The following is a 14,017-nucleotide window of genomic DNA, read 5'->3' on the forward strand; positions in this document are numbered from 1 at the left end:
AGGAAAGAATAGGTAATAAGAAACTTTCTCAAAGTCACACAGTTTAGAGAGTGCTGGAGCTTGGATTATAATCCAAATTATCTGATGCTAACATTGCTGCTCCTTCCACAGTGACTGTCTTTTAAAGGCAAATCCCCTCCTCTTGAGTGAGTTTGCTGTCCTAGGACAATCCCGTTTGGCCAGTTGTGAATCCTGTATTCTATTCACATGGGGTATACACGCAGTCTCAGGGGCAGCCCTAGGTCATGGGCCACAGGTGCACCTAAAAGTTACATTATCACCGTAGAACAGTTCTTTGGAAAGTTGGGGGATTGAGGAGGGTGACCCAGGGATCTCGGCTCTGCCACCAGAGGGCAGGAGTGTGCCTGCCAGCCACCCAAAACTGCAGGATTAGCCCTCGTGCCCACCCCAGACACACAACCACATACTGTGGGAGCCCCCGGAAGGGGCTGGTCCCCCTGCTTCAGGAAGAGCAAGGGGCATGTCCGGAGCCAGGCTGTGTGTTCACGACAGGACTCCTTCACCCGCCCCAGCATCTCTCCATACAGAAGCAACTGCGTTCCGTACTGCATCACCTAACACTCTTATGCCTCAAAGGACAGCAGCACCCGGGACTTGGCCCTAAATGCCCGTGGCACCTGCAAGTTTTGATAACCCTGACCCTTCCCACATTTTCAAATCCCCCAAATAAGGAGCGGGGAGGGGGTAAGACAGGGGGGCTGAACAGCCTCCTGTTGAAAGGCATTGAACCAGCCTGTTCCCAGCAATGGCTCCATCTCTGAGCATGAAGGCAGGGCTGGTGGGTCGGGATTGACCTCATACATGCTGGGAGAGCCCACACCTTTGGGAAAAGATCATGGTCAATCCCCGCCCTTTGGGGGCTACCCTCCAGACCAAAGCGAAGGAACCCAGAAGCAGAAACTTCAGCGTTTGTCACACAGACCTGGGTTTAAACCTTGATCTGAGTTCCTACTAGCTGAATGGCTTCAGTAAGTCTCTTAACCCCTCTAAGCCTCTGTTTCCTCATCTGCCAAAGAGGAAATAAGAATATCTTTTTCTTTTTTTTTTCTGAGATGGAGTCTTGCCCTGTCACCCAGGCTGGAGTGCAGTGGCACGATCTCATCTCACTGAAACCTCCGTCTCCTGGGTCCAAGTGATTCTTGTGCCTCAGCCTCCCAAGTAGCTGGTATCACAGGCACCCGCCACCATGCCTGGTTAATTTTTGTATTTTTAGTAGAGATGTGGTTTCCCCATGTTGCCTAGGCTGGTCTCAAACTCTTGACATCAAGTGATCTGCCCATCTCGACCTCCCAAGTGTTGGGAATACAGGCATGAGCCGCCGTGCCTGGTCAAGAGTATCTTTTTGATCTGGCTTTTGTTGAGGTCAATAAGAGGGTGGATGTGGTAAGCTTGGCTGGCACCTGGGACACAGGAAACGCCTGACACAGGGTGGCTGATATTACTTTATGGGAAATTGCCATGTGTCCTCCATCCTGTACCTGCTAAGAAACCACTCTCTGAGCCAGGGTGCCAGGGCAAGGCTGTGGGCTGCTGTGCCAGGGCAGGGGCCCTTTTCCCCTCTTCTCCCTGGGTCCTAGGACATACCTCACAGATCGTACTAATACAACTGCTTACCTGCCCACCACACTGCTATCCATTTACCAACTTTTACTTTATTTATTTGTTTATTTATTTTTGAGATGAAGTTTTGCTCTTTTTGCCCAGGCTGGAGTGCAGTGGCACCATCTCAGCTCACCGCAAACTCTGCCTCCTGGGTTCAAGTGATTCTCCTGCCTTAGCCTCCTGAGTAGCTGGGATTAAAGGCATGTGCCACCACACCCGGCTAATTTTGTATTTTCAGTAAAGACAAAGTTTCTCCATGTTGGTCAGGCCAGTCTCGAACTCCTGACCTCAGGTGATCTGCCCGCCTCGGCCTCCCAAAGTGCTCGGATTACAGGCGTGAGCTACCATGCCCAGCCCAATTTACCAACTTTTCTAATTACATACCTTTTCTAGAATATTTATTACATAGTCCCGTTCTCACCCTCAATGAATTTTTTCCATATAAAGAAGAAGTCACATGGTATTTCAGTCCCATACACCCTATCCATTGCTGAGCACTGGGTTCAAGCCCTGTTGTGCGCCCAGGGTCCCCACTTTGAGAGGCTGAGCCTGGCTGCAGAGCCCTCACAGGGCAGTTTAACTCGGGATGTCTTGGGGTTGATTCCTGCCTTTTGTCCTCACAGCTTAGGACGATTAAGGGCTTTAAGGCAGCCACAAGCTTACTTCAAGATCAGTAGTCTTGGAGCAGAGGGGAGAGAGGAGGGGCTGCTTCTGAGACCCTCCCATCTCCACCTTCTCGGATGCAGGAGCAGTAAGATCGGCTGCTCCTCTGGTTCCTGCCGCATGGGCACCTGCCCTTCGTTCAGGCCTTATCCACCCTCTTAAAGTCAGCTGCAGGGGTGAGGTCCCCACTTATCCCCATGTGGGAAGCAGAACAGCAGGTAAGAGGAGAACTCAGGAGCCACAAGCCTGGTTGGAATCCTAACTCCTCACTCTCCAGCTTGGGCAGGCTATTTCATTCTCTGCTGTAGTTTCCTCTGCTGTAAAATGGGAACAGTAAGAGCATCTACCTCCAAGGGTCCTTGCGGGGCTTAAATGAATTGGTTCCCATAAAGCAAGCACTGAGCTTAGCGCCAGGCACACAGCAGGCACTCAATAAACATCTGCTATTAGGATTACTCCCAGTGCCTCGCCTGGGGCCGGGCACACACAGCAGGTGTCAGTTCTTATTCATGGAATGGATGGACCCGGCTGTTTGGATATGGATAATAAACTGTATGACTCTCAAGGATGCTGATGGAGAACCCAGCAGCCAGGTGACAATACCTGCATTTACCACAGCTCCAGCCTTTCTGATTCATCAGGGAGGCAAGGTTTGCAATCCAGTAATAAATACCAGGCCAGAAAGTAGAGCCAAGTCTACGGTAGAGAGGGCCGTGGCTCAAGCGCAGCTCATGCCTACTATAGTTCCACGGCCTCGAGGTGATCCTCCCTTTGGATTCAGAGATCAGAGGGCAAAACTCATGACACAGTTGAAGTCTCCCAGGGACCAATACAGAGTTCACGGTGAGAAACACTTGGCCTTAAATGGAGTTTTGAAGCTGACTTTGAAATGTAATCCTGAGCTACTCACTTAACCTGCTGAGCCTTCATTTTCTTCCCTGTTAGAGCGGGTAACAGTACCAGCCACAGAGGCAGATCTGACCATCATAGAGTCTGCAATAACTCACAACCTGTGTAAGCAGCCTAGAAGGGCAACCAGAAGAACTTAGGAAGATCACTAAACGCAAATAAGCCAGCGCCACCTGAGATGGACACATTTTCAGTTTTGCCTCCTAGAGGACATCTGGCAATGTCCGGGGACATTCTGGTCATCACAACTCAGGAATGTCTGCTGGCACCTGGTGGGTAGAGGCCAGGGATGCGGCTAAACAGCCTGTGTCACACAGGGCAGTCCCCCGAAACAGAATGACCCAGCCCCAAGCGTCAATAGAGTGGGGGTTGAGAGTTGTCAGCTCAGATTTAGTTTGACTTTCATCATGTAAAAGACTTATTTTTTCAGTTGTGTGGGCAAAGTGTGTCATGGGTTGCTACTAGGTGAGCAGAAGGAAATGATTAGCACACGTACAAAATCCTACCCAGCTGTCAATAAAGCATCGTTCGGTGACTAAGATCCCAAAACTCTCAGTAAAGGTCAACCTTCCAGGAAGTTCTGAGAAATGCAGCTTTTCATGCTGATTTCCTGGGCTGACTCCATGACTAATCAGCCCGTCTCACACCCAGGGAGAAATCCAGCAGCACAGAGAGCCTCCTCCTCTGCCCCCGTCAATCTCTGCAGAAGGAAGACATTCAGCAAACCACGCTGCTCAGCATTGAAGCTCATTCTCCAAAGAAGGATCGCCCACCCATCCTTCCATTGCTCCCTCCATTCTTCCCTCCATCCAACAAATACTAAGGTCCACCATGTGCCCGTCCTCTGTGTTGCACTTGATGGGATGCAATGGTGAACAGCTCCAACAAGGGCACTGCCCTCATGGAGCTTGGAGGGAAGGATCTGGACAACTGGCGCATCCACAACACCAACCTTTTCCTTACAAGACCCGTGTAAGGATCTTGACATGACTTACAAGATCATGTTCTTAGAACCCTAGACAGTTTAAAAAATCATGTTTTTATGGAACATTTGGCTCTTGTCCCTTACTTGCACTTAAATTGCAGTTCAGAGAGGTTAAGCGACTTGATCAAGGTTACATGCAAGAGTCTCAGAGACAGGATGAAAATCCAGGTTCCCCGACTCCAGGGTTATCCCATTTCACCATGGCCACCATCACCCCAGCAACACTCATGGCCTGCGCCCTGCCTGCCAGCTCCGCGCTGGGACTCTACACAGATTCGCTCACGTGATCCTCACTGCCACCCTTTAAGGTAGAGACCACTGTTACTCCCCTGGACACCTGGGGAAACCAAAGCACACAGACATTCAGTAACTTGCCAAGGTGGGGCTTGAATTGTAATACAATCGACACCCAAAATGCTCCTGATTCTTGGTCCCTGGCTATTTGTGAGAACAGATAAAGAGGTTAGACATGAACTGTCAGCAAGCTACTTCCCTCTCTGAGCCTCAGTTTCCCCATCTACATAAGAGGGTGGTCTAGGTGATTTGAGGGTCTACCTCTGACCTCTGTGGACCTTTGGAGCCCTGGCACCTGCTCCCACTGGGTCCCAGTGTGCCACTAAAGCCATTCCTGTTACCTGCTGGTGCCTGGTGAGGCTGTCAGATAAACCAAAGGCATCTCCCAGACATTATCGAAGCCTGGTTTATTTAGATATGAGGTATTATTAAATTCCCATGGGGATGCCTCAATTCCCCAATCCCTGAGGGTAAAATCTGCCAAGGTTTTGACTAACAGCAGTTGTTTTAGAATGCCCAGCTCTGCCACTTACTAGCTTAGGCAACGACTTCACTGCTGTGAGCCTCGGTTTGCTCATCTGCAAAGTGGGAACGCCTACATTTAAAGGACAGTTGTGAAGATGAAATGAAACAGTGATTGAAAACAGCCAGGTAGGGTCACCAGCATTTACTGGTGCTTAATAAGTGGTGGTTATTCTCAATGGGAATTTAAAAGGTGCTGCTGGTTTAGATGTCGCCTATGATGAGAACATGCCTGGGTGGGCATAAGGCACCACACAATGACATAAGACAGGCTGTTTTAAGCTCACTCAATTCTTCTGCCAGAGCCAGCTCCAAGGTCAAACACAGCAGAGAAGTGTCAGTGGAGGTGTCTTAGGTGCCCGAGATGGTTTGTGGTTTGCAGGGGTTGGGTACAGAAAGAGGTGGCGGGATGCACATGACTCTCTGGGTGAGGAAAGAGACAAAGTCAGATTCCGGGCCAAGGCGGCTTCTCCTTCTACATGATGAAGAGCAATGAGAGAAAGGGAGGGCTGGAGGCCTGCTTCTGACTCCCAGTCCACCTCTGCCACTGTGTGTCCCCAAAGACTTTCCTTCCCCTCTCTGGGCCTCAGTCTCTCCACCTGTGAAAATGAGGATAGCTGGGCACGGTGGCTCACGCCTGTAATCTCAGCACTTTGGGAGGCAGAGGTGGGTGGACCACTTGAGGTCAGGAGTTTGAGACCAGCCTGGCTGACATGGTGAAACCCCCGTCTATACTAAAAATACAAAAATTAGCCGGGTGTGATGGTGCATACCTGTAATCCCAGCTACTCAGGAGGCTGAGACAGAAGAATCGCTTGAACCTGGAAGGCAGAGGTTGTAGTGAGCCAAGATCATGCCACTGTACTCTGCCCTGGGGGACAAGAGTGAAATTTGATCTCAAAAAAAAAAAAAAAAAAAAAAAAAAAAAAAATCACCCAAGTTGACCTTGATGTGTGAGATTTAGGTCTGCAAGATGGAAGCAACAGCCTTTACCACCTCACTGGAGGATGAGAGATGAACCCCAGCGCAAGCCCTTAGCCCATGTCTGCTGTGCAGCCAGGACTCGGCACGTGGTGGCTTTGCCATTACACTTATTCCAATATTAAATTCTATGTGCTGAGCTGCTGCCCTGCTGTCCAGCAACCCAAGTCTCAGACCACTGTGCAGCCCAGCCTTTCTCTCCAAGGGAGTCCAGGAAGATCCAATAATATCACTCTTCCCTCGCTTCTGTTAAAAACAAATAAAGTGATATAATCTCTCTGTGATGAAATATATGACAAATCCTGAGACTGCCTGGCCCTAGAAATGTAAGCTGCAGGGGGTGCAGACAGAAAACGCCCCAAACTCGGAGTCCATGACCGAGCAGTGTTCTCAGGCCAACCCCGCCACTCCCTTGGGTGCCACTTGGCTGCCTCTGCTAAACAAAGTATCACCAAAGGCCTCACCTGCCTGAAAGCAGAGGCTGGCCCAGTCACCCGTGGAGAGCCCTTTCGGCTCCATGATATGGAGTTAAAATGCTCTGTTTGGATACAGTAGGCCCAAATATACCCTTTGGGGGTTGAGCCTTAGAGCACCGCTCCTCTGAGTAGAAAGCACATGGGAATCGCCTGGGTTTCAGGCAGATCCCAATCAGTGAGTCTGGGCGGGGGCTGAGATTCTGCATTCCAAGCTCCCGGCGGTGCTGATGCTGCTGGGTCCATGGACCACACTGAGAGTAGCAAAGGCTTAGAGGTCTTTTTTAAAAAACAGTAGGTCAGGCACGGTGTCTCATGGCTGTAATCCCAGCACTTTGGGAGGTTGAGGTGGGCGGGTCACCTGAGGTTGGGAGTTGGAGACCAGCCTGACCAACATGAAGAAACCCCGTCTCTACTAAAAATACAAAATTAGCTGGGTATGGTCATGCATGCCTGTAATCCCAGTTACTCGGGAGGCTGAGGCAGGAGAATCACTTGAATCCAGGAGGTGGAGGTTGTGGTGAGCCGAGATCGTGCCATTGCACTCCAGCCTGGACAACAAGAGTAAAACTCTGTCTCAAAACAAAAACAAAAACAAAAACAAAAAGCAGTGAAGAAAATTTATTCTGCTCATAACAAGAATCCCCAAGGTAGGGTGACCTGTGTGCCCCGCCACCCTGGCAGACACTGACTGCGCTAAACACATGTGTACGACCAAGCACGCATGAGAAAGCAGTTCATCCGCCTGCTGCGTGGGCTTGAGAAAGTCTCAGTGGCGCGTGCCTGTAGTCCCAGCTACTCGGGAGGCTGAGGTGGGAGGATCGCTTGAGCCCAGGAGTTCAGGGCTGTAGTGCGCTATGCCGATCGGGTGGCTGTACTAAGTTCAGCATCAATATGGTGACCTCCCGGGAATGGGGGACCACCAGGTTGCCTAAGGAGGGGTGAACCGGTCCAGGTCGGAAACGGACAGGTCAAAACTCCCGTGCTGATCAGTAGTGGGATCGCGCCTGTGAATAGCCACTGCACTCCAGCCTGGGCAACATAGAGAGACCCCATCTATAAAAAAAAATTAAAAAAATAAAATAAAATAAAAAAGAAAGTCTCAGCACGCTACTCTTTTAAAGTCTCTGACTGCCACCATCCCTGAAAGGGTCATTGGAGATGAACACTAGGACACCTGAGACAGAGTCCCTGTCCCCTTGCAGCTGGCACCAGACAACCAGAATCCCAGGACTGAGACGTGACTTCTGAGCCCTCTCTGTTCTATCCTCTGTACTTGGTCTGCAGCAGTTACGCAGTCTGAAGAAGGGTTCCGGGGGCAGCCCTTTGCCCCTACTCTCTCTGCTCACCTTGCTGAGTCCGGGCATCCGCATACCTGCCCAGGTGAAACCCATCCCACTCTCTCGCCCAGGCTTTCAACTGGCCCAAAGCCTGCCTGCTGCCTTGCTGACCTTCCCCTGTGGCTCCTTCCTGCTGTGAAGTTTTGCTCTTCCTCCTCCTCCTTCCACTAGGAGGGTTCCAGTAGGGAGCCAGGCAAAAGTTTCCCTATTACAGGGTTTGGAGGATGCTGGGGATTTCTTCTATGCTGTGTCTCCTCCCTGTTTGCCATCAGACTAAACATCAGAGGCCACTGCAGCAAAGCTTCTCCCCAGGTTAGGGAACAGAAGAAGCCACTTACGTAGTCATAGGGGAGTGCTGGCAGAGAAGAACCGGTGGGAAGAGGTTGGATGGGAGCTGCAGGGGTGGGAAGGGGCTCAGGAGGCAGCCTGTGTAGTGGCTTAATGCAAACATCCTGGAGTGGTATAGAGCAGTGGTCCCCAACCTTTTTGGCACTAGGGATCAGTTTTGTGGAAGACGGTTTTACCATGGACCAGTGTGGGGGTTGGGGGAATGGTTTTGGGATGATCAAAGTGCATTACATTTATCGTGTGCTTTATTTCTATTATTACTGCACTGCAATATATAATGAAATCATGATCCAACTCACCAAAATGTAGAATCAGTGGGAGCCCTGAGCTTGTTTTCCTGCAACTAGATGGTCCCATCTTGGGGTGATGGGAGACAGTGATAGAACACCAGGTATTAGATTCTCATAAGGAGCACGCAGCCTAGATCCCTTGTGTGCGCAGTTCACAATAGAGTTGGCGCTCCCATGAGAATCTAATGCCTCCGCTGATCTGAGAGGAGGTGGAGTCTAGGCTGTCGAGCAGCGATGGGGAGCGGCTGTAAATACAGATGAAACTGTTCGCTTTGCCCACCTCTCACTTCCTGCTTTTGTGACCCAGTTCCTAACAGGCCATGAACTGGTACCAGTCGGTGGCCTCGGGGACTGAGGAATCCTGGTATAGAGGGCTGAATGGTGCCCCCTACCCCAAAAAGATACATCTGTGTCCCAGAACCTATGTATGTGACCTTATTTGGAAAAAGAGTCTTTGCAGATATAATTAAGTTTAAAATCTTGAGATGAGATTGCCCTACATAAGAGTCCTCATAAAAGATACAGAGAGGAGAGGAAAGGGGGAAGGATGAGGCCATAGGAAGATGAAGACAAAGACTGAAGTGAGCCAGGTGCTGTGGCTCACAACTGTAATCCCAGCACATTGGGAGGCTGAGGCGGGTGGATCACAAGGTCAGGAGTTGGAGACCAGCTTAGCCAATATGGTGAAACCCCGTCTCTACTAAAAATACAAAAATTAGCCAGAGTATAGTGGTGGACATATGTAGTCTCAGCTACTAGGGAGGCTGAGGCAGGAGAATCGCTTGAACCTGGGAGACGGAGATTGCAGTGGGCGAGAGTGAGACTCCATCTCAAAAAAAAAAAAAAAAACAACCAAACAAAACCAATCAACTAACCACACAAACAAAAATGACTGAAGTGAGGCAGCCACAAGCCAAGGCACATCTGGAGCCATCAGAAGCTGGAAGAGGCACAGAGCGTTCTCCCCTGGGGCCTTCAGAAGGGCTGTGATCCTGCTGACACCTTGATTCCAGACTCCTGGCCAACAGCACTGTGAGGAAAGAGATTTCTGTTGCTGTTAGCTGCCTGGTTTGTGGGAATTTGTTACAGCAGCCCTGAGAAACCAACACAGGTGGAGTCCTGTGCTGCCATGTACTGAGCAACCTTGGGTAAATTGCCTGACCTCTCTGAACTGACTTCCTGATCCACAAGATGGGGCCATCAGCTCTAGTTCATTAATTCACTCAACAGATATTTACCAAGTGTGTGTGATGTGCCAGGTGCTGGGTCAGGCCCTGGAAGTAAACAAAACCAGACATAGATCCTGCCCAAATGGTGCCCTGTGGTCTGGTGGGATGCCAGTTACCAATCCAAGAATCACGTAATTAGGGGCACAGCTGTGACAATGGTCAACGTGGTGCCTGGAGAGTGTGCAAGTCAGGAGACCCAGAAGGCTTCTTTTGGGAGGTGATGACTGAGCAGAGGGACGAAGGAAAAGTCAAAAGTAAGTAGGCAAAGAGGGGCAAGAGGAGATTTCCAGCCAGAGGCAGGGTGTGTGCAAAGATGCTGCTGTGCACAAAGCACACGGGCTCAGGGGTTCGTGCAAAGCCACAAAGCACACATGCTCCGGCGTGCATGTTAAAGCTGCAAAGCCCACATGCCCCGGGGTGCATGTTAAAGCCGCAAAGCGCACATGCCCCGGGGTGCATGTTAAAACCGCAAAGCACACATGCCCCGGGGTGCATGTTAAAGCCGCAAAGCACACATGCCCTGGGGTGCGTGTTAAAGTTGCAAAGCACACATGCCCCGGGGTGCGTGTTAAAGCCGCAAAGCACACATGCCCCGGGGTGCGTGTTAAAGCCGCAAAGCCCACATGCCCCGGGGTGCGTGTTAAAGCCGCAAAGCCCACATGCTCAGGGAGCTGCTGGAGGCAGAGCTCCACTGCAGGGGACTGAAAGCAGAGGTGAGGCTGGAACAGGACAGGGGCCCACCCACTAGGGCCTGAGAATCACACCAGAGGGGCTGATTTTTGATCCTGAGTGCAGAGGGAGCCACTTTGAGGCAGTCAGCAGGGAGGTGGCACGGTCAGGCGGGGCCTTTGAAAAGAACAGTGGGAAGCCGGGCGCGGTGGCTCACGCCTGTAATCCCAGCACTTTGGGAGGCCGAGGCGGGTGGATCACGAGGTCAAGAGATCGAGACCATCCTGATCAACATGGTGAAACCCCGTCTCTACTAAAAATACAAAAAATTAGCTGGGCATGGTGGCGCATGCCTGTAATCCCAGCTACTCAGGAGGCTGAGGCAGGAGAACTGCCTGAACCCAGGAGGCGGAGGTTGCGGTGAGCCGAGATCGCGCCATTGCACTCCAGCCCGGGTAACAAGGGCGAAACTCCGTCTCAAAAGAAAAGAAAAGAAAAGAACACTGTTTTCTTCCACATGGTGAAACCCCACCTCTAGCTGCAGAGTGGGGAGAAACTGCTGGCCAGAGTGGTGGCAGGAAGGCCAGAGAGCAGGCCCAGATGTTATCCAGGAGGGGTGACAGTGGCTCAGACCAGGGGCCTGTGTGGAGATGGGAAGGAACCAGAGTCAATAGCTACTTAAGAGGTAAAACCACAGGCCTGTTGCGAGGAGTAAGTGAAATAAACTCAGAGAAGCACCAAGCAGTCCTGGCATGAACGAAGGGCTCACCAGCTCACCAATGACTTGAGGTTCCATTTCCTTCCTGAAGTCAAAAAGCCACGGGGGACCCGGCCCCAGGTGGCGGCACCTGTCACTAGCTTCTAGAGCCAAGGGTGAAGATGGGAACTCAGCATTTAGAGAGCGTAGAAAATCAACTTACCATCCTTGAGTGAGAAGCTCAGAAGGTCCTGAGGGAAAAGTAACAGGCATCAGTAACAAAGCTGATCTACAATCAGCCCACTTGTTTGACAAACATTGACTCTTACCAAGTGGTAGAACAAGACAGACAAAAAGCCACTGCCCTAGATTCTAGAGTTGAGCCAGATAATAAACAGTCAAGCAAAGAAAGAAAAAAATATGGGAAGACTTCAGAGAGCGAGGTAAGGAGGGGAAGGGGCTATTTTAAATCCATGTGCTTTCCCCACCAACAGTCTGTGTCACACGCTTCTATCTGCTTTAACTGCAGGCAGAGCTGGTAAGTGACAGGCTCAGGGGCACACAGCAAAGCTGCAGCTTCTGAAAAGAGGCGCCACAGCTTAGGAGAATGCGGGCTCTGAAGTCACACTACCAATGTTCAAATCCTGGCCCTGCCACTTATCAGCTGTGTGACCTTGGGCAAGTTACGGAACCTCTTTGTGTCTATGTTTTCTCAACTATGAAATGGGGATGGTCTTACTACTCACCTCATGAGGTCACTTTGAGATTTAGATGAGTTAGTTTTTGAAAAGGCACTAGCACATAATAAGCACGGTGTGCACATTAAGTCAAGAGTAAATATTCAACAATGATAATTCAACATCAGCTATGATCATGATATGATATTATGATGACTTATTTTATCTTCCAATTGCTCCCCACCACTAGATGTGACTTTTAGGCTGACACGAAAAGAAAATGATTTGTTCTGCTGTCTGTAGCAGCCGCCACCAGGTGTTGAGTGTACCTGAATGATCAACATCGGGTTGTCCTTCAAGATGGGGTCCTTCAGTAAAATCTGAACAAACACATCTGCTCCTTCACCTCCCAGGCCACTTGCAAAAGCAGTCATGGTTGGCAAGACGGCTTCAGACAACTCCAGCCACTTCACCAGGCCTGCCATGAACTCTGTGCAGAAGGAGCTGAAAGGAAGACGTGGCTTAGTTCCCATGATCCTCGGAGCTCAGCCACTGGGAAGTGTAGATTAGTTGTGGTCCCGGATGTGAATGGCTGGCACACGCATGACTTAGTGGCTGTGATCCCTCAAACACAGAGACAGTCAAAGACCTCATCGTGGGTGATGTGTATTTTTTTTCTTTTGAGATGTAGTCTTGCTCTGTTGCCCAGGCTGGAGTACAACAGCACAATCTCAGCCCACTGCAACCTCTGCCTCCCGGGTTCAAGCTATTTTTCTGCCTCAACTTCCCAAGTAGCTGGGACTACAGGTGCTTGCCACCTTACCCAGCTATTTTTTGTATTTTTAGTACAGACAGAGTTTCACCATGTTGGTCAGGCTGGTCTTGAACTCCTGACCTCAGGTGATCCACCCACCTCTGCCTCCCAAAGTGCTGGGATTACAGGTGTGAGCCACCACGCCTGGTCCGGGTGATATGGATATTGGTTTTTTTCTCTCACCAAAACATTTATCAAAGAGGCTGTAAGCAACAAGGGCAATGGATGGTGACTGGTTGCATGCCCTGGGCCTGGGCTGTGCCAGGGGCTCAGGAATAAAGATGACAAAACCTGGCATCTGAGGAAGCTCACAGCAGGGTGGACCCTCAAGTAACCAAGTGAGCCTAGTACCGTGTGGTACCCTAGGACAGAGGTGGGGAGCAGACAGTGCAGCCCACAGACAGAGCCCTGAATCCACCTGTAGAGGTGATGGCAGCCACCAGAAAAGGCTTCCCAGAGAAGGCCATCTGCTCCCCTGGACGTCACCAAGGATGTGCTCTCTGGAAAACACTGGCTGCTGCGGAATTGGAAGAAGTGAAGGGAAGAGTGCCCTCCACGTGCACTGCCACCGCCGGTCTCTGTCCACAGTGGGCATTTGAGTGCAGTCCCACAGGGGCCCCCAGGGGAGGATGGATGGGGATGCTCTAGGGGAGAAGGAGGCCTTTGAGCTGAGACACAGAGGTGGGGAGCCCAGAGCATTTGGGGGGACAATGGCAGAGTCCACACCAGACTTCTGACACAGCCACCTCTGTGGAGCAGGTATGAGCCGGGTGGCAGGTGGGCCAGGGGATGTGGGCCAGGAGGGTCACTTAAGAGGCGATGATACCACTCCCTGGAAAAGGCTGACACCCAGATGCCAGGTCTGTCTCCAAAACCAGAGTCCCAGCCTGCGTCAAACTGCACTGCCTTGGGACTCCAGCACTGGGTTCTGTAGGGCATACGTGGACTCAGGCCTCTCAGAAACAAGCAGAGCTTCCAGGTGATAGGGGCAATGTCAGGAGCCCCTTGCCCTTCACTACGTGGCCCAGCTATCACATTCCTTAGAGTGGGGCCTGGGCCTTGATGGAAGTGTTGAGGAACCTGGGATCAAATCCTAGCCTCGGCTGGGCACAGTGGCTCATGCCTGTAATCCCAGCATTTTGGGAAGTGGAGCCAGGTGGATGACCTGAGATCAGGAGTTCAAGACCAGCCTGGCCAACATGGTGAAACCCCATCTCTACTAAAAGTATAAAAATTGGCTGGGCATGGTGGTGTGTGTCTGTAGTCCCAGCTACATGGGAGGCTGAGGCACGAGAATTGCTTGAACCCGGAGGCAGAGGTGGCAGTGAGCTGAGATCGCACCACTGCACTCTAGCCTGGGTGACAGAGCAAGACTCTGTTTCAAAAATAAATAAAAATAAAATAAATAAAATAAATTCTGGCCTCACCACTGCTATGGTGGGTTCCTGGGAAGCTGCCCTGAAATAGAGATGATGAAGGTTGCCCTTGGAATCAACACCTCGA

The 14,017-nt window shown here is 50.9% G+C and overlaps 1 protein-coding gene across 8 annotated transcripts in view; it reads right to left on the reverse strand.

Moving 5' to 3' along the window:
* TMCO4 (transmembrane and coiled-coil domains 4) overlaps positions 1 to 14,017 on the reverse strand; it is a 116,030-nt gene that overhangs the window by 80,888 nt on the left and 21,125 nt on the right. For 6 of the 8 annotated variants that reach the window (XM_074380173.1, XM_074380172.1, XM_039474432.2 and 3 more), the window contains 2 exons: positions 12,030 to 12,204; positions 11,247 to 11,274 (listed from right to left, as the gene is read on the reverse strand). The exons of 1 other annotated variant lie outside the window; for it this stretch is intronic. In XM_074380173.1, the coding sequence (XP_074236274.1) occupies positions 11,247 to 11,274; positions 12,030 to 12,204 (203 nt within the window). Of the gene's footprint in view, positions 1 to 9,303; positions 9,459 to 11,246; positions 11,275 to 12,029; positions 12,205 to 14,017 lie in introns of those variants that run through there. One more of the 8 variants, XM_010345508.2, reaches the window with a different exon arrangement.

This window comes from Saimiri boliviensis, chromosome 11 (genome assembly GCF_048565385.1).
Source record: "Saimiri boliviensis isolate mSaiBol1 chromosome 11, mSaiBol1.pri, whole genome shotgun sequence".
NCBI lineage: Eukaryota > Metazoa > Chordata > Mammalia > Primates > Cebidae > Saimiri > Saimiri boliviensis.